The sequence below is a fragment of the Watersipora subatra genome, chromosome 2 (assembly GCF_963576615.1).
Source record: "Watersipora subatra chromosome 2, tzWatSuba1.1, whole genome shotgun sequence".
Taxonomy (NCBI): Eukaryota; Metazoa; Bryozoa; class Gymnolaemata; order Cheilostomatida; family Watersiporidae; genus Watersipora; species Watersipora subatra.
This window is the reverse complement of record NC_088709.1, coordinates 5212351-5235823: the sequence shown is the minus strand read 5'-3', so window position 1 is coordinate 5235823 and position 23473 is coordinate 5212351. Positions and strand designations below refer to the sequence as shown.

The 23473-nt window shown below is 36.9% G+C and overlaps 3 protein-coding genes across 5 annotated transcripts in view; 1 reads left to right on the top strand and 2 right to left on the bottom strand.

The window, feature by feature from the left end:
• Positions 1-3464, bottom strand: part of LOC137388845 (nucleolar complex protein 2 homolog) — a 37520-nt gene extending 34056 nt beyond the window's left edge. Inside the window, exon 1 of the mRNA XM_068075306.1 lies at positions 3348-3464. The gene's annotated coding sequence lies outside the window, so the exon portion shown is untranslated. The remainder of the gene's footprint in view (positions 1-3347) is intronic.
• The window catches only part of LOC137388848 (RWD domain-containing protein 4-like), a 145026-nt gene that overhangs the window by 5215 nt on the left and 116338 nt on the right, over positions 1-23473 (bottom strand). Inside the window, exon 1 of one of the 2 annotated variants that reach the window (XM_068075310.1) lies at positions 3355-3466. The exons of the other annotated variant lie outside the window; for it this stretch is intronic. The gene's annotated coding sequence lies outside the window, so the exon portion shown is untranslated. Of the gene's footprint in view, positions 1-3354; positions 3467-23473 lie in introns of those variants that run through there. 2 annotated transcript variants of the gene reach the window in all.
• On the top strand, positions 4166-22917 carry LOC137387325 (RUN domain-containing protein 3B-like). 2 transcript variants are annotated; one of them, XM_068073705.1, is made up of 11 exons: positions 4166-4315; positions 5120-5235; positions 6399-6523; positions 7894-7979; positions 11673-11762; positions 15240-15320; positions 15685-15895; positions 16704-16861; positions 16978-17064; positions 20033-20184; positions 22436-22917. In XM_068073705.1, exons 1-11 carry the CDS (start codon positions 4248-4250, stop codon positions 22597-22599), a joined length of 1338 nt encoding a protein of 445 aa, XP_067929806.1. In that variant the 5' UTR covers positions 4166-4247; the 3' UTR covers positions 22600-22917. The 2 variants fall into 2 exon arrangements, with proteins under 2 accessions (XP_067929806.1, XP_067929807.1); XM_068073706.1 differs by lacking the exon at positions 20033-20184 and having other exon boundaries at positions 22436-22582.

The following is a 23473-nucleotide window of genomic DNA, read 5'->3' as shown; positions in this document are numbered from 1 at the left end:
ATTGGGTCACCTGATCAGATTACGACTTGACGATTAGATCAAGCCGAAACAAAACTGTAAAGTAGCGAGCATCTATATTTGATACGGGGTCTTCGGTAAAACCCAACGTGTTTGTCATAAACTAGTGCTACGATAAGTTTATATTGAGCTTTTTATTGGCCTTTCAATTCACGTGAGAACATCACGTGACAAGAAAATAACCAAGCCATCATGACTACGTCAGAGAAATAAACTGATTCCAATCTACAGCGGCTTTTCGTTTTTTGAGCTTTTAAGAGCTTGTAATCACATTTCCACATATTTGGCACCTACAACACAACAGAGTAAGACATGGTGAATCTTTTGATACTAAATAACTGTAATGAGAATTTTGTTGCAAGTCAACCTTTAACAGTAAAATCTTGGTTTGCAGGGGTCCTGAGAGACGGGCGAACATATTACTTCTGTACTTATACAAAAAATTGGAACACAATATGCGAGCAACCATCAATAACAGATCCAACTGAAAATGCTATTATGAATATTTAGATTTTGAGATTATTTTAATGCATTAATATATGATTTAATCCAATTTCCACTACCAGTAATTACAAGTTATTTTCAGTAGCGCATAAATCAAACAGAGTCAAAAACCTGTCATTAGAGCCTGTTACTATTTGAATGTCAAGTGTCAATATGCAAAAAAAAACAATAGAGTTGAGGATGAGAGCTGTTAGCTAGAATAGTAGACAATCAATTTTCATTTCGGAAGAGGAGACATTGAAACGGGTCATAGAAGAGAGTAACAAAAAAGCTTCAACTAATGAAAAAAATTTAGGTTCATGCCACACAGCAAAAACCTGTAGTGCATATAACCCAATACTCACAATAATCACAATACTTCAGCCCTTAAGTCAGCCCTGCCCCTCCCCCCCCCCAATCAGCCTGCCTCACATCTTATTTTGGATACCATTTCTCATGCCCAGCAAGAAGGGTCTTCAAGTTTTTGATGTTTTAGGATGTCTGAGAGTTCAAATTATGCTGATGCATAAAGCCTGGTTCTCATATACATCGCAAAGCACCGTCGACAGCACCGCAGGCTATCAGAGGTGAAATGTGAACCTACGCGCAGGGAACCGTGCGTAGGTTCACAAGAATTTAGCAAATTCTAAACTTGGACAATGCTAAATTCAATGCAAGAATATAGCACTGTTCAAATTTTGCGAGGAGCTGCAAGCAAAACCTTCCCAAAATGCACTGTACAGGTGAAGGTCAGCATTATCGAAACAGCATGGCGAGCAAACATTTTTATGCAATTATTAGCGATGCATCTTATGCGAACATAAGCCGCCGAGCCAAGCGTCACAAGTGTTTTGCTGCGCAATATTACCGCCGGAGTCTCACAATCGATATGGGAACTAGGCTAAGTGTGATATTGCTCTAAAATTTTCAAGTGTTATGTAATGGTAATGGTGAGACACTACTAGGAGTCAAGATCAATGAAAATATGACAATGGTGAAAGAGCTGACAGATTACGACAATGTAAGATTAATGAGTTTATGGTGAAGCCATTGCTTTTTGGAATGCTTGATATAAAAGCTGTTGAGGACCTCGCAGACAGCCTTATTCTACAATGTTTCGTTGGGAAGGTACTTGCACACTATTCAACATTATGTACATTCATTATCCACATTCTGTGATTTGCACAGCAGAACTGTGCAAATCAAATACAAAGAAGAATTAGATGACAGATACCATAATGGGATCCAGAAACCTATCCAAAATCAACAAATCAGAATCTTGCTGAAAAATTTGCTGGTAAACAAGACTGAATGAGAAGTTTCCTCAATTTTTCAAACTCAATAGCAAATTTAAAAGAATATAATGCGCTGCATCTACTGATATCTATGGCGCCTTACAGTGCCTAGCGTTGCGTGTTCTCAACTCGAGTTGTACAACTCGAGTTGTGAACACGCAACGCGACTTTGTAAAAGTAAGGTGCAATATATTGGTATTACGGTAGCATAACCGTAGATCTGGTTATATTAACAATGGTACATCAATAGGCACCCGTTAGCTAATAGAAATTAAACTATGTATGTATGTACTGTAAAACTAGAGCTAATGGCGAATTATAGTGTGCCGAGTTTGCAACTCGAGTTGTACAACTCGAGTTATATTTACCAACTCGAGTTTGTAAATATAACTCGAGTTGTACAACTCGAGTTACACAACTCGAGTTCATAAAAAATCCAGGCCGAGTTCTTTTAACAGCAACTCGAGTTCAACAACTCAGCTTGAGAACATCTCATCAATTCATTTTCTCTAGTTATATTTTCTATATGGAATTTATTTTGGTGCATCATTAAACGCCGTTAAAATAATTTCTATGTTCATTTTCGGTGTTCATTCAGTTTCTTGTCAGGTTCTAGAAAGATAACTCTTTTTTCATTTGAAAAAGAAGTGGCCCAGCTCCCACATAGATTGTTTTTAGTGTGCTTCTTACATTCTACAATTGTTTTTGTCTCGTGATATTTATAGAAATAAATAAGCGCAAATATCGCCAATATATATAATTTAAATGTGTATATATATATATTTAAATTATTATTATTAAATTTCTGTAAATGTTCTGTAAATGAGACACCCAAATTACTCACTTTGCTTTTTTTACAAACCCGTGTTAGTTTTGCGTAACACAACTCGAGTTCATCAAAAACCCAGGCCGAGTTGTACAACTCGGCAACTCGAGTTGTACAACTCGAGTTCCGAACATGCAATGCGAGGCACTGTAAGGCGCCATAGATATCAAAATATTGACCCAAATTGATAATTCAAAATACTTTAGTTACTTAGTATAAACTAATAACTAGATAAATAGTTGGTGAAGATTAAAAAAGATAGTAGCGATGCATATTCAATGTCGGTGAAGAATAAATGATGCAGATTTGCAGACCAAGATATAGTAGTTAAGCTTTCTGACAGCTGTAACATTTACAGTCTTGACAAGTAGCAGTTAAACACATCAACTGTCTCCCATTCATCATGAGAGAGTCAATGGACAAGAGGGAGAAAAAACTAGAGCTAGAGAGAGCTAAGATTAAAATGAGGTAGATAGAGATTGAACCGAGTTGCCATACAAAAGATTGCTATTTTAACAACTTGCACAACGAGCTTGCCGCCTTTTTGTGCTAGTCATAGACAGGAGTTGCAACTCTACATACCAAGGACATCAGACAATTAAAAACACTTTATGACAAGTCATAAACAAATTAATGTAGTATATATAGATTTGAACACTATCGTTACACTGCAACTCCTAACCGTTTGGACTATTGATTCAACACGGCCAAGTAATTAGGCTTACTGTTAACCTAATAACGTTCCAGGGATCCCTGTTTTGCCTCAAATAACCGTTTATAAATATCCTGCATAAGAATTATAAATTGTCCCAGAAACAGTACACTTTCCACAGCTGTATTTACAGTGTCAGAGGGGAAAAAGAAAATCGTGCGTGCATAATAGTTCTCTCTGGCCTAACTTAACCATATTCACCACCAGCCATTACCTAATGCTTGTGTATTATAACTTGTCGTTAGTTGTAGACGAAAGGCAAGCAAGGTATTCTAACACGTGGACCTATTACGACACTGTTCTAGTAACATTTTTTTGTTTGCCAGAATACATATATCAGTCTTTTTAAAACACATATTGCTCTTTCATTTGTCATATATTAATTTGTCTCACTGTTTAACACGCCGACTGCGTTTTCAAAGTTGTTAGCGAAATGTGCGGCGACTTCATATAGAGAAAAACGTCTACCCTTTCTCAAATTTAAATACCTACAAGTGGCCTGCGCAGTAATTCAGTTCGTACGTGTATGTCGATATTGGTCGACGTTCGTTCATTTGGATTTTGACGACGTTCATTCTCGCTATTATTTGTCGATGGTTTACATATACAGTACATACTCGCGTATTCACTAAAACAAACGTTACAAATAGGATCGTCAATTTTTATCAAGATATTGAGACTGGAAGTCTCAATGTCAAATGTGGTCTAGCGCTTTTTCACGAGACGGCAGATACGTGCCTGAACAGTTAGCGTTTGAATGATTACGATCTCTCGCTAACATTAACTAAATCATTGTCCGGATCACTAGCGAGTGTACCTATTATTGTGAGATGTCATGCCATTGCGTATTAAATATGAAGTAGCAATGCTGATAATTTTTGCAATTAATATAACATAACTTTGTTTAAAAATAATGGGCTCAGAGTCACTACAAAGCCGAAACTTTTATGTTGAAAAGCATAATCTTGTACTGGTTTGCAGGTGAGTGTCAAAGCAATCTATCTCTGGAATGTATTACATAGGTAATTAGCGGTCTTTTTCTGGTTGTGCCTTTCGACGATTATGTTTATGCAAAAAGAATAACAGTCGTTAAATGAAATGTGTATTCATGAAAACGGCTGGCGCTGCTTTAGTGGAATTATTTAGCTTTCATTCACTAAACGTAATATACCATAATTTGATGTCCCTCTATGTTACTCCGCAGTTATACACGATAATTTGTTGAACTATAAATCTTTTGTAGGCTTTAAAGCCTTAAAATTACATATTGGCGTATGATAAGGCATCTGGGCATGTTGGGCTTGTTGCTAAACTGCTTGCCATGAAAGGACACACACGCGCACAGCACAAACACTCTGTAGATTGTTAGCAAATTAGCCTGACATGTTATTGTTTTGGAAAAAAAATCATCAGGTTTACTGGATGTTTAAGGGCTGAGACAGTTCACTACTTCACAAACCAAGATTGTTGATAAGTGTTCGAAACTACAATAAACATTTGAGCTCATGGCATCCAACCATTTTAACTCATGCTTTGTGCTTAAAATCATAAAAACGTACATCAAAAAAGGCTATTTGTAATTGTCTGAGAATTCCTCTTTTGTGTCACCAAACACTCATTGGAACTAGTGAATTGAGAGATATCTTTGCAGCTATATGATGCCGATATAACTTATCACTACTTCTTGGTCAATTTTGTTTTTTAGTTGTTCACTTGTCTTGCTTTTAATTCTTAGCTACCCACATTTGCTTTTACTCTGGAAAAACCCTTATTCCTATTACCTAGGTTTGTCATCAAATCAGTGATTGACAAAGCAAGCATCGGTGATATCGAAGAAGATTGTCCCGAGCTTGTGAATTTTCTAGCAACTATTGAGCATATCCTGAATCACCGTGCTCGAGGTGAGCTTGTTTCCGAATGTCATAATTGCTGAGAAGTTGGGGCTAGTGCGTTACCAACAGTTGATACATCAGGTCTAATCCAAAGCAATCAGTGTTTGCAAGAGGCATACTGTATTATTAACTTTTATTAACATCTTCTATTTCTGGATAAATTATCAAGATCTTTAGTTACCTGTTTTCAGGGAAATTGTAAATCATAATTGCAGCTTTTTATTAAAGTTTACTGATTCTATAATGTTTTTATCATACTAGACACTATATATGCCAAGATATTTAATGTACACCAAGTTGTACTGACCAAACGGAAGTAACTCGTGGCATTTTTGTGATTTACAATAATTTAATAAGCTCCTACATTTGACAAGGGTGAATTGATTGGGTGTTAACTACTCATTTCTCATTTCTAGCTCCTCTCCTGCTCTCCCCTCCAACTCTCCCTTCCAACTCCTACACCACTTATCTTTAAAGTTTTGGTTTAAATGTCTCACATTCACTCTGTCTGCCAGTTTAACTTTTTGAAAATTTTTGTCATTGAAAGATCATCATCGTGGAACCACTTTTGTGCACCCAAAGCAGAACTATGTAAACGACTCTCCAACTATTAATACTGCTTCTTTAATCTGTTGTCTGGAGGAGTTCTTACGATAGTAATTAATTAATTATACTTTTATGATAATTTAGCGGTGCTGTGTGACATCAGTATGATCAAGATACAGACAGGTTTAGCGGTGTTGTGTGACATCAGTATGATCAAGATACAGACAGGTTTAGCGGTGTTGTGTGACATCAGTATGATCAAGATACAGACAGGTTTAGCGGTGTTGTGTGACATCAGTATGATCAAGATACAGACAGGTTTAGCGGTGTTGTGTGACATCAGTATGATCAAGATACAGACAGGTTTAGCGGTATTGTGTGACATCAGTATGATCAAGATACGGACAGGTAAAACAGCTACAGTAGTCTAGTTGTTGTCGAGGCTTGTTCCAATGTGTTTAAAAAATTATGACAATAGTGTTGAAATTTATCTGGTTGTTAGACATCATGTTATCTGGATGTTAGACATCATGTAGCCCTTTAATAATTCAGTTACTAATTTAGTCTCTTCTTGAAATGTTAACTGCTAAAGTATTGTGGCAATGTATTTTCTTGTTATTGCAAAGTTTCAATGTTCAACACTGGCTATGGAAACTTCTGGAATTTCATCAGAGAAGCCACAGCAAAGATGGCTGAAAACTGCATTAGCAAGGTTTATGCGATGAATTCACTGAAAAGCAGTGTCGCTCGTGTAAGTTAGTTCTTCTCTATGTTTTCTTAGGTAACAGCTGGTAGCTTGTGTATATCTGCAGTTTATAGATTGTTTCATCAGAAGGATTGGTCTAATCGGATGACACAAAAGTGCTTGCTAATAACAAGGCGCAGTTGCTACAAGGATTAAGTCTTGAAATAGCAACACGAAGTACAGAGCAGGAGGATTAACTGCGAATAGCGAGTTATAAGAGAAGATTAAAGACAAAGTCAATATTTTTCCTTAGATATTATTTTCTAAATATTTTCAACAGATCATTGCTCAAATTTGTGCACAGCTTTCTAATTGGATGCAGTCTATCTGGTACATTGAAATGGTCATAAGTATGTATTTTTCACTAATGTCTTAACTTATTAGCTGATGACTAGGAATCTAGATCAGTAAATCCCACTCTCCCGTTAGTGGCGTAAATGCAATGCGTTCCGCATATTTTGGTTGATTCTAAACTTCATAGCATATGCTCTGCGCTTTCTGGCGGGTCGTTAAAAATATTTGATTTCAAAACTCTGTCTGTTTGCCATGAAGCAGCCTTTTAAACACCCGCCTGAGGGCTATCTGATTGAAAATAAAAGAGACCCAGGCTTACGGGTAAATGCGATATCCTGTTATCGAAGATATGATTAGCAAAACTCTCTTTGATAAAAATGGGCTTTAGGCTCTCTGTTTTTGAATTCGTTCTCATTCTTATCACATGATGGCTACTCATCACACGCTATGGTGAGTACATCTTGGCTAATGATGGACGTATGCAGTGAAAGCGCATGACACACTGTGATCAGTGCTTATCACATGCCATGATGAGTCTTTCATGGTATATTATCACGCCTATTGACATCATGCAAGGGTATGACATATGGGCAGCCCTCATCACATGCTGGGGTAACTATGTATTGTGTTGAGACCTTATAACATGTCTTGGTGTATATTCATACAGTATTAGGTTGTGAGGAGGGCTTCGGTCTACGCTTCTTTGCTATTATTGAGTTCTTTGTGCCTCTGTTGAAAAGGGTAGCAGCCTATCCTACTCTAATCAGGTAGTGGGCTCGCCCTGACCTCTGCGCCCTGACTGCTGCGTTATCAAAATAGATCAACTTTAAAGCGCAAACTAGGCTTTTAGCAAATTGGACCATCAGCAGTTATTCTTTATAAACAGAGGATAGTATTATTGCAATACGTATTTCGATCAAGCTGTCGGTTCACGAGTGATAATGGTAACATCTGTTAACTCTAAACTTGATCTTGTTACACTCTGGTCAGTAATAGATGTTTTTTCTGTCTAGCAGTCAATTTCATGCAGCCCCATGAATTTGCTTTATTAGGCTAATGGAACTAGCTGCTAATGTTTGTAGGGCAGGTGTTGGCTGCGTTTAGCTCTGATGGAGAAGAGGCTAGCCGCCTACCTCAAGCATTCTATAGCTCAGCCTGAGCTCCTCAAGTATGGTTAGATGAATTTTCATAACCCTTTTAGTTATTCCTATTATGAGTTTATATAACATTATGTAACAAGTGTCTTGTTGATGAAAACCTCGAACTGAAACATTTGCAAGGTTCAGTTTACACTGCACTTCATTTGATCTTGATTCAATCAGAACCAAGAAGTGCACAGGCGGTGAAGGTTGCTAATTCCTTCTGCCTCCTACTTTGGAGAAATATTTAAGGGAAGCCTGTGATTTGTCACTAAGTCACCAGAGGCCAGTCCTAGCATAGCTGAGATATACTACGTTTCTATACAGGGATAGTGTAGCAACACCTGGGTGCCCAGTATGAATCGCTACTCTGGACCGACAAGCAGATCATGTTTTCATAAGGCGCTACTCTAGAGCGATGGTTGTGTGAAGCCTTATGTTGAGGTTGTATCTTTAAAAGGTCAAGGGCAAAACAGATAGGTTGGAGCGTTTCAACATCAAAAATTTTGGCATAAGAAGCAACCGGAAAACAAGATCTATGCGCACACAAGTGTAGCGCCATTGGTCGATAAGGTCGTTTCAATGGTACAAAAATGGCACATCGCATGGGTTGTTACGCTTCCAAACCACGAACCATGAATCATGACATAATGAGAGCAACACGACTTTCCATACAGCGCCATATGGGTGTGAGTCATCACACTATCAATATCTGGAAACTTTGTAATACTAAGTGGTGACATCATACTGTTTTTCATTGAATGCTGAGGAAAAACATAAATAAGTTGCTGATAACTTTCAATGAACGTTGAACAATCACAACCGCTCAGTCAGTAAAGCAAGCGATTGATAATTCTATTATGACTGGTTAGTTAAGACGTATAGCATTTGACCTGTTGAGGCAGGATAACTACCCCTACCTGTAATTTAGTGTAAACAAACCAAACTATTAACCAACCACTGAGTTTAGTGAGAAGGCAACTCTAACCAGGCAATTAGTCATTCATTCAGACTTGGTCTTCAGCAGATAGGTTGAAGTTGGTTGTTATTGATGGCATTTTCTCAAAACATGTAATTTGATCCTGGTCATAAATAATGATTGATTAGTACCATTATATGATATGATGGAAACAATGCAAGTGTGATTGTTCATGTTACAAATTCATTGCATTGTTTTATCAATATACAGTGAAACTCGGATAACTCAAACTTCAAGGGACCGAGCAAAAGTGTTCGAATTATCAGAGCGTTCAAGTTATCAGAGCACTGTCACAAGTCCATGTATTTACTTATTTATTAGTAGATACATGTACATATACAAACTATAATATAAACCAAAAGCACAAATGGCTTGTTTCAAATTAAATGCTTCTAATGTAAAGTTTAAAACGTTTTTATCAAAAAGTATAGAGATTTTTCTATCACTTGAGATTGGTTTGTTGTTTGAGGTGATGTTATTGCCAGGACGTTTTTTAGATTGACATTGGCAAAACTTGATCGTTGCTGAAATGCTCAAAAGAAAAGACATCTTTTTCTTTTGAGCGTTTTACCCACGATCAATTTTGCCGATTTTTCTTGAAGTTTATGCAAAGATTACCTTACTTTACCTGGGATTCGTTAAGAGCAACACTCCGAGGCAGTTCAATTAAAAGTTTTACGAGGTTTTACGGTACATTGTATATCACTCACGCTTTTTGAATGGATACTTATTGCATGTACACACGTATTCTGTGTTTAGGTCAAATGATGAATAGTTTTTTTAGCTAAGACAACGTATACGTTTAATTATAACAATTTTTAAGACGTTTTAAACATTCAACATTCCGACGTTGATTCAACACGGAATCAATGTCGGAAAACTATTCATCACGGGCTAGCCGGATCACGCACTCAAGGATTTTCGCCACGCAAATACAAAACAAAAACAACATGCTGATTTTGTTTTGTATGTGCGTGGCGAAAATCCTTGTGCGCGTGACCCGGCTAGTCCGTGCTATTCATCGTATAGCAGTATAAATCAAATTTCACCAAACCTTTAGAAAAGTCGTTGACAAAAATATTTTGCCGATGGAGGTAATAACGACGCTTATGAATTACAAAAGGTTGAGGTTTACCTCTATGGCTTGGAATAAAGTGATTTTCTAAAGCGATAGCAACCGTTTCGGTAGCCGTTGGGCAAAAAACAGTTCGTTATAGCAGTGTTGAATTCGAGTTATATAGAGCCATTTATCATTGCGTGGGAACGGACCAAGCAAATCCATTCGAGTTAACCATGTGTTCGCTATATCCGAGGGCGAGTTATCCATGTTTCACTGTGTATCAAATGCTTAAAAATTAATTTTTGGCACTATTTTTCATCTTTTAGTTAAATGTAGAGAGAAGGTAATTCTTGCTTTTTGTATATTTCTCATAAGCTCATCCCTTTTCAAACTTTCTGGTCAATACTTGCACTCATCACTTTGTCACTCAGTTTTTCAACGCTTTAATGGAATGTGTGTTTGAAAGTTGAACGGTATGATCCAGTAACGCAATATATAGCAAAGTTTGTGCTCCGCGTCAACTAAAGCGTTTTAGTGAATTTGAAGAAAGTAATTTCTTACACCTATTTAAGTATGACTAGAACTAGACTAATATCGTTACACTTCATGTATGATGCCACTAGGAACGCAGGTCACAACTTGATTGCTGCCTAAACCTGTTAGTGACAGTGTTTTCACACTATCATGCCCGATGGTCCATAATAGTATTTCGTTACAAGGTAGTTAACCGCTGGCCATTTTACATTTATGCACTTTGAAACCCTTGTGTATTTGATATGTTTTCTTTCTTAAAAAAGGAAGTTGTACAAATTTAGATTTACATATATTATATAAATAATAGAAAATTAGTTCAAAATGCATAAGTTGTGCCATCTTTAAAACCATATCATGAAAGGAAATCCATAGCAATGTCTTCACATATAAAATGGGTGTGGCTTAGCTTCTACGAATGTGGGAGATCTGGATAGGAATAGCGGGTACCACTCAGCACACACAGTTACGTCAGAAATTATGAAACCACTTTCCTCCATTTTAAGAGACATTTGCTGGTAGCGATTATTTACTGCCTAAGTTTGCTAGAAACCACCACAAATCATATACTATTAGAAGCAGCATTTTCTATCGATTACTATGGTGCGAGTCTCCAGTTAGGCAGCAATTGGCAATTAATTTATTTTCGAGAAAAATACATGAAAAATTGACCTTGACACAAATCAAAAAATAGCCTAGTTATTTGCTTATTGTATTCTCAACTACATTATTATGAGATACTAATGTTACATAATTTGAGCAACACTTGCATTAATTGGTGGCCGTTAAAAGGGCTGTTAGAGTGTGTAAAGTGGCTGGATTAAGATGATGACATGATGTAACAAATTCTATCACATTTGCTATCCAATAAAACTGAAAGACCTCTGCTATATTTTACTAAAACAAGGAGAAATTTCTGCATCTAATGAAATGCAATATGTGGTAATTAAAGGGATTAACTTGGCTCCAGCAAGGTCGCCAAAATAACACAGGCGTTAATTATTAGGTCCCATAATTTCTGACAGCACTGTAATATATAGATATAGAGTACTTTGCAACATTAACAGCTGAGTAGGACTACTACACTTTCATTTAATATTATAAATGCACTGCCAATCAACCTATTATCAGTTCACGTCTTGATTTCTGCAGAAAGTACTACACAGACGGTGCTATCATCTTAAGTGAAGAGATGCAGTTGCTCATTGCAGACCTCATTGGCCTAGAGGCAGTTGATCTCAAGTGAGTTGTTCCTTCATACATCAATCAGACAATTTGGTTATATTGCAGAGTATTCCAGAGTATGGATGACCAGCGCACTACCGCAATATCTGTTGGTCAGATAGCTGTGAGACTTGTAGATACCCTACTCCGTAGACATCTAGTTTATATGTAATGAACAGTGACTCTTATGTTGATATTGCATTGTTTCGCACTATCAGCGAGTGTATTTCTTGTCAAGGGGCTCTGCTTTCGGTCACATTGCTCATCTGATAAGTCTCTCTTGTTTTGTTTCTATAAATAGATTGCTCGACTCACTGCTTCACTGTTAATAACAGTATATATGTATGTACATATATGTATATGTATATATGTGTATATACATGTGTATGTATATGTATATATGTGTATATATTTGTATGTATACATGTGTATATATGTGTATATATAAGTATGTATATGTTTGTATATATGTGTATGCGTATATATGTGTATACATGTGTATATATATGTATGTATATATATGTATGTATATACATGCTACAGACAGTACTGTTTCGGCTATTGAAGCCTCATCAGTGCAGCTCAGAGCTTAGGCAAGGGACACAAATCCCATTACCAATGAGAGTTGACTTCCTGCCACGAAACAACTGAGTTGCCTCGCAGACTTTCAGAAAGTCAATGTGCTGACACCAGAGTGCTCAAATCACAAAAGTGATGAGCTTTGCACAAGGGCTAATAGTGCCACACCTCTCACAGAGCGCTCAACCAAACCGAAGTGAGGGAGCATATACTCATGTATATATGTATGTATGTATATATAAAAAAATTGTTTCCTCACCCCGGATACCCCGTATGGGTGGTAAATTCTGCTCTAACTCGGGTCTCCTACCAGAGACCTGGAAGTTTGAGCACTCGCCTCAAGATCTTAGCTGTTCCCAATAGCGCACTTTTCTGCAACTCACCTGAGTTGATTGTTGTTGGTATTTGGGCAAGCCACATTTTAGGCGCCTGTGTTATTGCGCCCAGTGCCCCAATGACTACTGGGATTACAGTTGTTATTACATTCCAGCATTTTTCAATTTTTTCTCCAAGAGGGAGATATTTCTCTACCTTTTCTTTTTCTTTGCTGGCTATATTGTAGTCATTGGGTACTGCTATATCTATTATAGTAGCCTTCTTGTTCTCCTTGTCTACCACCACTATATCTGGTTGGTTTGCTAGGACATGCTTGTCAGTTTGGATGTAGAAGTCCCAGAGGATCTTAGCGCGGTCATTTTCATTCACCTTACCAGGAGCTTCCCACCAGTGTTGTGGTTTATTAAGGCCATACTCATCACATAGACTTCTATACACAATACCTGCGACATGATTATGCCGCTCAGTGTATGCGTTTCCTGCTAGCTGCCTGCATCCACGGATGATGTGTTGGATGGTCTCAGGTGCATCTTTGCACAGTCTGCATCTAGGATCGGCTCTAGTGTGATAGATTTTTGTTTGGAGTTACCTTGTTGGGAGCACTTGCTCCTGGGCTGCCATGATTAGCGACTCTGTATAATATATAGATATATATATATCTATATATATATATATAGATACAGTGAAACTCGACTAACTCGACCTTCACGGGACCGAGAGAAAGTGTTTGAGTTATCAGAGCGTTCAAGTTATGAGAACACTGTCACAAGTGCATGTATTTATCAGTACATATACAAACTATATATAAATCAAAAGCATTGATTGCTTGTTGCAAGTTAAGGGACCTCTCATGTAATGTTTTAACAATTGTTATCAGAAAGTATAAATATTTTCCGTTTATTACTTGAGGTTTGTTTGTTTTAGGTGATGTGACTGCCAGGATGTTTTCAGATTAAAATAGGCAAAACCTGATCGCGGTTGAAACTCTCAGAAAAAATAGACATATTTTTCTTTTGAGCGTTTTCACAAAAACCAGTTTTGCCGATTTTTCTTAGTTTATCTGAAGGTTACCTGGGTTCTCCTTGCTTGCAGAGGGCTATCCCCAAGCAGATGTTTGGTAAAATTTGATTTTTTGCAAACCTTTAGAAAAGTCGTTAACGAAAATATTTTGCCGATAGTGGTAATAATGACACCTAAGAACTACTAAAAGTTGTTGTTTATCTCTATGGCTTGGGATAAAGTGATATTCTAAAGCGGTAACATCCGTCTCGGTAGCCGTTGGGCAAAAAACTGTTCGAGTTATCGAAGTTAAGGTCGAGTTATCTAAAGCAATTTATCATCGCGTGGGAGCAGACCTAACAAATCCGTTCAAGTTAACCATGTGTTCAAGATATCCGAGGGCAAGTTCTCCGAGTTTTACTGTATGTATAATTTTTCCTCACCCCTTAGGTGGGTGTTAATGTCTACTCAAGCTTGAGTCTCTCAGCAGATGCCTGAGAGTTTGAGCACTCGTCTCAAATTTTTAGTCGTTCCCAATAATTCCCTTCTGCAACTCACTTATGTTGATAGTTGCCACTATTTGGCCAGCCATATTTGATGTACAGGTGTTATTGCACCCAAATCTCCAATAATTACTGGAATTACAGCTGTTCTTACATATATTACTGAAGTAAAAAATAATTTAAGAATAATTACCCAAGTCTAGCTAATAAGGACGGCTTACAAAATATGGAGCCAAGTCTAAAAGTAGTTGGAAGAATAGTGTGTACTTAGCTTTTAGCGACTGTCAGTTTCAAGGATACATGTCCTTACTCTTATCAGGCTGTGATCCTAAAGACCGCATTTGTGAAACTGACAGTAACTGTAAGTTCAACACAAGCTATTCTTTAAGCTATATTCACACATATTAGCTGTAAGCCTTGTGAGCGATGCTCAGAAGCTCTTGTTTTTAATCAGATATCCTACAGGTGGCTGTTTAAGTGACTGGTTCTCGGAAATCAAGCGGAGTTTTAAAATTAAATATTTCTGGCGATCTGGTAGAAGGAACAGAGGATATTAGTGTAAAGTTTGGATGAAATCGGCCAAAATATATGTAATATTATTAATATAGGTATATCTGTAGGCATATTATCTAGGTATAGATATATATATATATACATGTATTAACCGTATATGTACATTGGACCCTCATTGTATATATAAATACATAAGTACATGTATAATACTGTATATAATACATACAATACATATATAGTATATATACATGTATTTATATAATTGTACACATAAATGAATGTATGTATATATGCATACATTCACATATATAACATATGTATGTAGGCCTATATATGCATACATATATACACATAAATATATATACATTATATATAATTATATACATAAATATATGTGTATGTATATGCATGCATACGCATGTATATGTGTATGTACTTTACAATATGTACATATTGTGAAGTTGCTACACAGCTATAACTGCTACACTATTTAGCAGCTGTACAGTCTGCATGCTGATGAGCAAACCAGACATTTTTAATGCTTTTCATGTCATTCTATTTGAAGCTTTTGTTTGAGAAGCAAAAACATGAATCTAGAGGGACGGATTCTGGTCGACTACTCACCATATTTGCAGTTTGTGCACTGGTAAGTTAGAGTTGTCTCCTCTTACCTTGTTCTAAATGAAAGGTCTGGTCATGTGTAAGGTTTTTTATATTTCACCTCTAGAATCAAATATGTCTGAATGCTAAGAAGCTCAGTTTCTACATTTTTGTTTGCTTCCCACAACAAAAGTTGTACATGCATAAAAAAGTTCTCATAGTTAGGCATTTTTTAATTGCATGTTGTTCGTATGACTTCACAGTTGCAGATACAAGAAACCTGTTCTGTAAACTTTTCATTAGTTGACAGACGTTATAGTATAGTTAAGTCTATATTCAACCGTGGGAGTTTCAAACACGGCCATAGCTGCGAGGGTGCAGAGAGTTTATCTGACTTTTTGTGTTTGTAGTAAAGAAGGTCTTGAGAATGACCTTCAAGAGATACAGGAGTCTGGCCTCACTTCACCTAACAACTCTGTTCACACTACTGCCGCTAGTCAATTCCCTCATCCTCCAACATTCCAGCACCCCAAGGGTAGCATGTCAGCCATTGCTGACAGAGACGTGAAGGAGAGGCTGGCCGCTTTGCAGAGATCATTTCGCACGACTAGTGAACAAAAGGTCACCCATCTTATACCACTAAAAGGATTTTTGACTAGATTTTATATTTATTGTTATATGACCTTTGACCTTTCATAGGAGAGATAGGCTGTATAAGATTATAAAGATATTCCTATTTAGTTATGTCTGCTGCATGATAAGTCCAGCTATTTACACTCGAGTGAACTGAAGTGCGAACAATGCGAATACATCAGCTAGTTATGTCCCTAGTACACTGGCAACCTAGCATGCCATGAGATACCTTTAGGTGTAATAACTATACATACAATTAATCTGTAATATATTTCTGTGTCTCTAATAATAATAATAAGGGGTATAAACTACGTGCACAATTATTCCACAATGTGGCGGACAGTCAGTCTACAAGGCTGAAAGTCGTGGGTACAAATCCTGTTGAAAGCAATTTTTTTAACTTTTTGGACGAACACGGCTCTTATTATAGTAAATATTATAGACTGGCCTCAACCACTGTATTCAGTCTAACTACCTTTTCGCTGTACCAAACCTCCACTAGACTTAACTTGGGTAGGCTTGTCTACTGCCTACAGAGACCTGCGAGTTTGAGCACTCGCATCGACATCTCAGTCGTTCCCAATAATGCGCTTGTCTGCAACTCACTGTATGTAGATTGTTGTCAATATTTGAGAAAGTTACATTCCTTCTAAAGATGAAAGTCGGCAAAGAGAGTTGCATGATTATAGTTTGTAATGCCGCGTGTCTCTTGCAGTGGCAGAATTATCTGGAGTCAACTTTGTCACCGAATCGTTCAATAAATGAAAGATGTTGAATAGTTTTCATACTTATACAGGGCTATCTAGAGCAGATGCTTAAAAAATCTGAGCTGGAAATCCTTGCTAGACAAGCTGACCGTGAGAAGATGCTTCAAAACAAGGATTCACAAATTTCTAAACTTGAAGGGGATGTAGAGCAGCTAGAGCGCATAGTATTGGAGTTGCAGGGTGACTTGTAAGTACTGTAGTATTGTATGAAAAGCTTGAGATCTAAATTGAACATATTTGTGTTTTGTTGGTTTGTTAATCCCTCCAACTAAAAGTTGTCCATACGATGAATCTGTTTACTAGAACAAGAGCTAAGAGTCACAACAAGGAGATGCAGAATCTTATAACCCTCTTATATAAAAGAGTGAATGGAACTGAAGCTAATGACAGGTATGAATATATATATATACCGTGAAACCTCTAATTGAATGCCATGGTGCTTTATTTTTCAACCCTTCCTTTCTATTGTCAATTGGAGGTGGCGTTCAAGTAGAGGCTGGCGTTGTATTTTTCAAATTTCTTGTCAGAACTTTGGGAAAATAATTTTAGCCCTTTTTCGGGCGAAGCGAATGTCACCTATATTTTGCCTTTTTTTTCTGGTGGAGCGATGTTACTCCTTTTAGATGCAATAAATCTGCTAATTTACCTCGAACTTCTCAAAGATCTCTAAATAAAATAAGGATTGGGAAGCCGAGATATATCTCTACCAGTTGATATCTATTGCTTGCAATTAATCTGCGATGATATAGCCTCGGCCTTGCTTCGCAATTTATTAGAGCTTTAAATTTTTTATTTCATTCTAAATTTGAAGACATATTTTTATTTTATATCTATATTTAACAATGTTAAATAAAGGCTCATTGCACTCATTGATATCTTTGCTACAGTTTGCAACCAAAACTAGTTTTTTATGTGCAATAGAAGAGGAGTTATGAGCGTTAGTCCATTGTAAGCCATGTTAAGATAACTGCAAGGATGCTATTAAATAATATGCTATAAATCTGAAAATTCATAAGTTATGTAATAATAATCGATCAAATGCTACAAATATATATACGTTGTATTCATGATCAAGTGACAAAAACAAATCCTACTTATATTACATGCAGAAACAAAAATTAACGTCTTTAAAACAAAAATATTTGCAACATTTGCTCGGATAGCTGCGTTTTGATTGTTGCTTTCGATGGAAGGAACATTTTTTGGTTGATAGTACCTCCCACGATGTCTACTGACTTCAACTCTTCCCCTGCATTGCTGACTGGACTAGTTGATAATGCTAAACAACTTTTTGGCAGAGCAAAGCTTTTACGCGTTGGATTTAGCACAAACGCAACGTGTGAAGTTTTGCTTGCTAAACGTAACCTTTGTGCCATCTAAATGTAAACCGTTTTTAAATGCACGTACTTCGCAGTTATTAATTATTGCTATAGTGTTGCTTTCAAAGTATGAACGAAAATACAATGAAAAGCTTTGTAATTAGACACCAAGAGAATGAGTTGTTGTCGATGTGAACGATTCATTCTTAATACAGTTTTGTAGACACTTTTCTACTGATCAAAGTTTATTATGGGTTTTAAAGATCAAATAATGTCAACTTGGTGGTCAAATGTAGGTGGCGTTCAATTAGAGGTTTTACAGTATACTATGTAAAACCAGTTTAATCGTAATGACTTTACTTTCACATCTATACTTCATCTGTAGAACCTTTTTGTTGCATAGATCAGCTACCAGCCAATCTATGCAACAGAAAATTTGGTATGGTTTTGGCCCCTGACGAGTGTGGTTTGCGTAGAATTCAAAGTTGTACTTTTAATTTGTATTGTGAACCAAGGGAAACAATGTTGTAGCCCAATTAAAATCACTCAATGAAGTCACGCAAATTTAGTCACTCTATACTTTGGTTTATATACTACTAGTTGACTGCCCGCCGTTGCGTGGGTAAAAAGGTTTTTGCATAGAAAATTTATTTTAATTGGTCAAGTTTTTTTACCCAATAAATTTTAGTAACTCAAGCTAGTAACTTTACCACAATATGAGTCCTTAAGATAACCTAAGCCAGCAATAAAAAAACGATTGCATCATGATAGTTCATGCTATCATTATCTTTTAGCGTGCTACTGAAGCCATTAAAGAATGTCAGGTACATAAGTATGTTCACAACTATTCATTGCAACAGCCAATTGAACATGTAGTCTTGTGGTTTAGCACCCCTGTCTGTAGGCTTGAAGGTTACGAGCTGAAATCCAGTGCAAAGCAGGATTTTTCGTTCCTAAAACTTTAGTGCTATAACTGGACACACCAACAGATAAACGAAACACACTGAGATTTATAGATATATGTATATGCCATAAAATGGTCATCAGGTTATTTCATAAAATTGCTTAGCTTTAGCGAAAATATATATCTATTACGCTGAGTTGGAGTTGCTTCAACTTGAAACAGTTCTCTGTATCTCGAGTGTCTTGGAAGCCTTTTTGCTCAGCGTATTGTAAGAATTACTATTACAGCTCATCTCTAGGATAGCCCCGCAGTTGCAGAAGGTATCCATTACTGAGCATCGGCTCGATCTAGTTTATAGGCCGAAGGCTTCATCTGTAAGACATGACAGTTTTGCAAATTTAGAACACAATTATCATGCAAACTTGCCCAGTGGATTAGCTGAACGGTGTCTCTAACTTAATGCAGGAGATCGGTTGTTAGTCAACACGAGCACCTGGCACTTGATGCCAGTTCAAGTAGCAATAACTATGTTTCCATTGTGTGAATAATCCGGATGTGGGGTTGTGCACACGTTAAGTTACCATGCGATAAGTGTGGTAAGTGTTGTAAGTGTTTTAATGGAAATCTGTGTGTTGCGGAGTTACATGATGAAGGAATTCTACACCAGAGATCATAGCGGGGCTCCTGCCTCACTTACTAGTACGCATTTGAAATAGGAACAACTGAAGAGTGGAAAACTTGAAAAAGACTAGCTCGTGCAGCTTTTCTCGCGCATCATTTGCAAGTGTGATTTCTCTCTTTCACAAGCATGAAATATTGGATAAAAATTTCCAAGTAACAAAACTCACTTGACTTGCAGGTTTTTAACGTTTCCATTAAATGTGAATGATGCAAATGTGCGAGTTAACTCCTTCATGTAAACATTGTGGGTAGTGTAAGTTAGTATTATTCAGGTCTGTTGCCTAAAGAGTGTTCAACTGTTTGGTATAAGGTGTCACATGACTTCTAAATACGGCTGTCATCTTATTAACAGGTGGCCTCTGCAACCTGAACAAGTATCAGTACGTCACAATAATTAGGGTTGACAAATCTTCTATGATTTGAGCCCTGTTTATACTTGCTTTTTTTACCACAGAGCAGCAATAGCTAGAGCTGACAGCAGCAGCATGTATTCTGATAACCTTTCTATGGATGATCTCAACTTCAAGGACGACAATTCCAGTTTGAAACCATTGGCTGGTTCCCTAGCGTCGGATACTGGTAGCCTGACGGCATCTTATGAGAGAGGTTTGTGTGATGATTTTCATTAACTATCATCAGTTGTATAAACCTTCTACTCTTTTTTCACATGGATTATATAACCCTTTGGACTCCCTTTTTTCACATGGGTTAGATAACCCTTTGCTTTTTCTTTTTCAAATGGGTTATATAACCCTTTGCTTTTCCTCTTTTCAAATGGGTTATATGACCATTTGCTTTACCTTTTCTCACATGGGTTGTATGACCCTTTGATCTCCCTTTTTTCATGTGGGTTATATGACCCTTTGGTCTCCCTTTTTTCACATGGCTTATATGACCCTTTGATTTCCCTTTTTTCCACATGGCTTATATGACCCTTTGGTCTCCCTTTTTTCCACATGGCTTATATGACCCTTTGGTCTCCCTTTTTTCCACATGGCTTATATGACCCTTTGGTCTCCCTTTTTTCGTGTTGGTTATATGACCCTTTGGTCTTCCTTTTCTCGTGTTGGTTATATGACCCTTTGGTCTCCCTTTTTTCCACATGGGTTATATGACCTTTTGGTATCCCTTTTTTAATGCTGGTTTTATGACCCTCTGGTCTCTTTTCACATTGGTGTATGACCCTTTGATTTTCTCACTTGTCGCATTGTTGTATGACCTTTTGAACTCTTCTCTGTAAGGTTAAACTCCTTCAATAGTACAAAATAGTTATCACTTCTAGTCACACCATTTGCTCATTAATTCTCAACTGTTTACGTATTCGAGGTTATGACCGAGATTTCTGTATTTGTCATCAACTTGTTGTTATATTCATCTGTATGGCCCTTTCATTTTCTTTTTGTATCATGCATATGTTTTCTTGTACCTTATTGTTACAATATGTTTAGTGTAAATTTGTTTAGGTAGATCTGATCCATTACCTAATAAATCATCCACTGTGATGTCTAAGGCAAGTTTTTGTCGTTGTGAGTGAAAGGTTAAAGGTTAATTATATTCATTAACAATGAAGACTACTACACTCATGAATTATTATATATTTATATAATCTCCTTTCCTACCTCTATTGACCTGATTGTTGAACTCATCCTTTTTGCTAGCGGGTGATTTGTTACTCATATTTGGGGCTTTTATTTGAAATGGCATCCATTGCATAGGAAGAGGATGTTTGTTATTAACTTAGCTGAATATGTAAATGTGTATGATAGATATCATATGCATATGTCTCTGGGATAGAATGTCTTATTCTTACAATGTATAAAGCTCTCTAATGGACTCACTAAAAGTGAGCATGGTCTATTTCAAGCTTACACTTGATGTGTAGGTCAGCATGAACCATTTTAACCTTTTTGTTGAAGCTTGCTTAAATATATGATAAAGATCTTATTGCTTCCGCTATTCAAGGGTGAAAAGCTCATTGACATTAGATATTCAAAGATGAAGTAGTACACATCATTCTATTCACCTTGAATGTCACAACATACGATGCAAAATAATTGTACTCACTAGTAAAAGTGAATGTTCTTAACCTCCCTTGCAGCTGAGGTTAGACTGTGTTCCCTCAGTTGTGTATTTGCATACATATGGGTGACCGTATACATTTGGGTGCATATGTACATAAAAACAATCGTGGATGTATGCACATTAGCAAGTGTGCTTGTATGGTTGTGCATATATGTGTGCAAGTAAACTCCGTATAGATGTATTTCCATGTCGATGTGTTGAGAATGATTTGCTTGTACAAAGGCACTTGGCTCATAGGCGCGTACATACAAGTTCACATATATAGAGAACCTGTAAAACCCATCAGGTACTTAGGCGTATGAACATGTCACCGCCAGTACGTACATGCATTCACACCAAAGTTTACATGTACACTTTGGTGTGAATGCATAAGTACTGGTGGTGGCATGTCTATGTGAGCATGTATGCATAGGTACATGAGAGATTTTGCAGTTCTCTATATATGTGAATTTGTATATGCATGTAAACGTACATCCATATACACCTATTAGTTTGTGTACATGTGGCAACATAATGCACACATGGATGATAGCAGAGCAGTAGCTGATTTGGGTAAATACTGACCCAGTCTACATTGCTGTGTCCAATTCATATTATTTAAATTTTCTATTCATATATAATATGCAGAAACTTGATAGTCAGTCTTATGTGTGCATGTACTATTCCAACTCTAGTCATATGGCATTCGTGGGCAGGTAATCATCCAATGCTAGCCATATGGCATATGTGTTCAGGTACTCATCGAACTCTATATCCATATGGCATATGTGTGCAGGTGCTCATCCAGCTGAATTGAGTTCTCTAGAAAGGTCTCCCAGTGCCTCTTCAAGGAATTTATCCGGTGACGCCTTAGGTCAGTTTCATAGAAGGATGCATGCTTCTTCTGAGTTGAGTCAGGACACAACGGCTGACAATGTTGCTAAAGATAAATCGACTTGATAATTATGTCTGCAGCTTCCGTCAACTCAGCCATTTACGTGAATTAGTTACCACATCTAGTCACACCATTTGCTCATTCACTCGTGACTGGCTATGCATTCCCAGTGATGGCCAAAATGTTTTATGTCAGCATCATTGTGTTGTTGCGTGGCCAAACTCTAAATTGACAATCTATTTATTCGTATTTAAATTTTGTTTTATAATTGCTAGACATTTATTTTTTATCTTTGTTATTTTATGTTGATGATTAAATCTAAAGCATATATCCTTTTTTTTAATTTGTTGTGATATATGTAATAAATGTTTAGTGGTTGAATAGCTTACCTTTTTTTAGTGGTTTATACTGTTATAAAATGAACTCTATGCTGCTTTAAAGCTTAACCTGTGTTTTTTATTGAGTGTATTCTTTACACACACCTGTTTCCGCTACTCGGTTTTGTCCATTGGTCGCAGCTGTCTCAAGAGCATGAACCTTCGATCCTAGCGCTTCTGGTTTTCTGCTGTGTTACTTGCTCACCTTATACTTTTCTTCCTATCCATCCTTTGCTGCCTACCATATTCTTCTGTGTTGATACTTTGGTAGAGCTACGCCTGTGCAATATATTTTAGATTCCAAGCTAATTGTAAAGTAAAGCAATTTGTATGGCTTGTTCTCTAATGTGACAACTTTAACAAGTGTTAGGAAAGCCCAACTCTAGTTCATTTGCTATAGACTAGATACATACCTAATGTAAAAAATTTAGTCATTAGTGCTATTGAATCGTGCGTAGTTATTAGTATCGTTCATCTTTGTGCAGTGTAGTAATATGAGGGTTTCACCAAAACAATTTTGCTGTATTAGAGTTAAATATGTTGGTATTTTATGAATAAATTG

What these genes read in the sequence shown, in the direction of transcription:
- LOC137387325 (XM_068073705.1), top strand. Translation starts at nt 4,248, where the DNA reads ATGGGCTCAGAGTCACTACAAAGCCGAAACTTTTATGTTGAAAAGCAT. An exon ending in GCTCAGCCTGAGCTCCTCAA is followed by an intron (nt 7,980 to 11,672) that starts GTATGGTTAGAT and finishes TGATTTCTGCAG; the next exon opens with AAAGTACTACACAGACGGTG. An exon ending in GGAACTGAAGCTAATGACAG is followed by an intron (nt 17,065 to 20,032) that starts GTATGAATATAT and finishes TTTTTACCACAG; the next exon opens with AGCAGCAATAGCTAGAGCTG.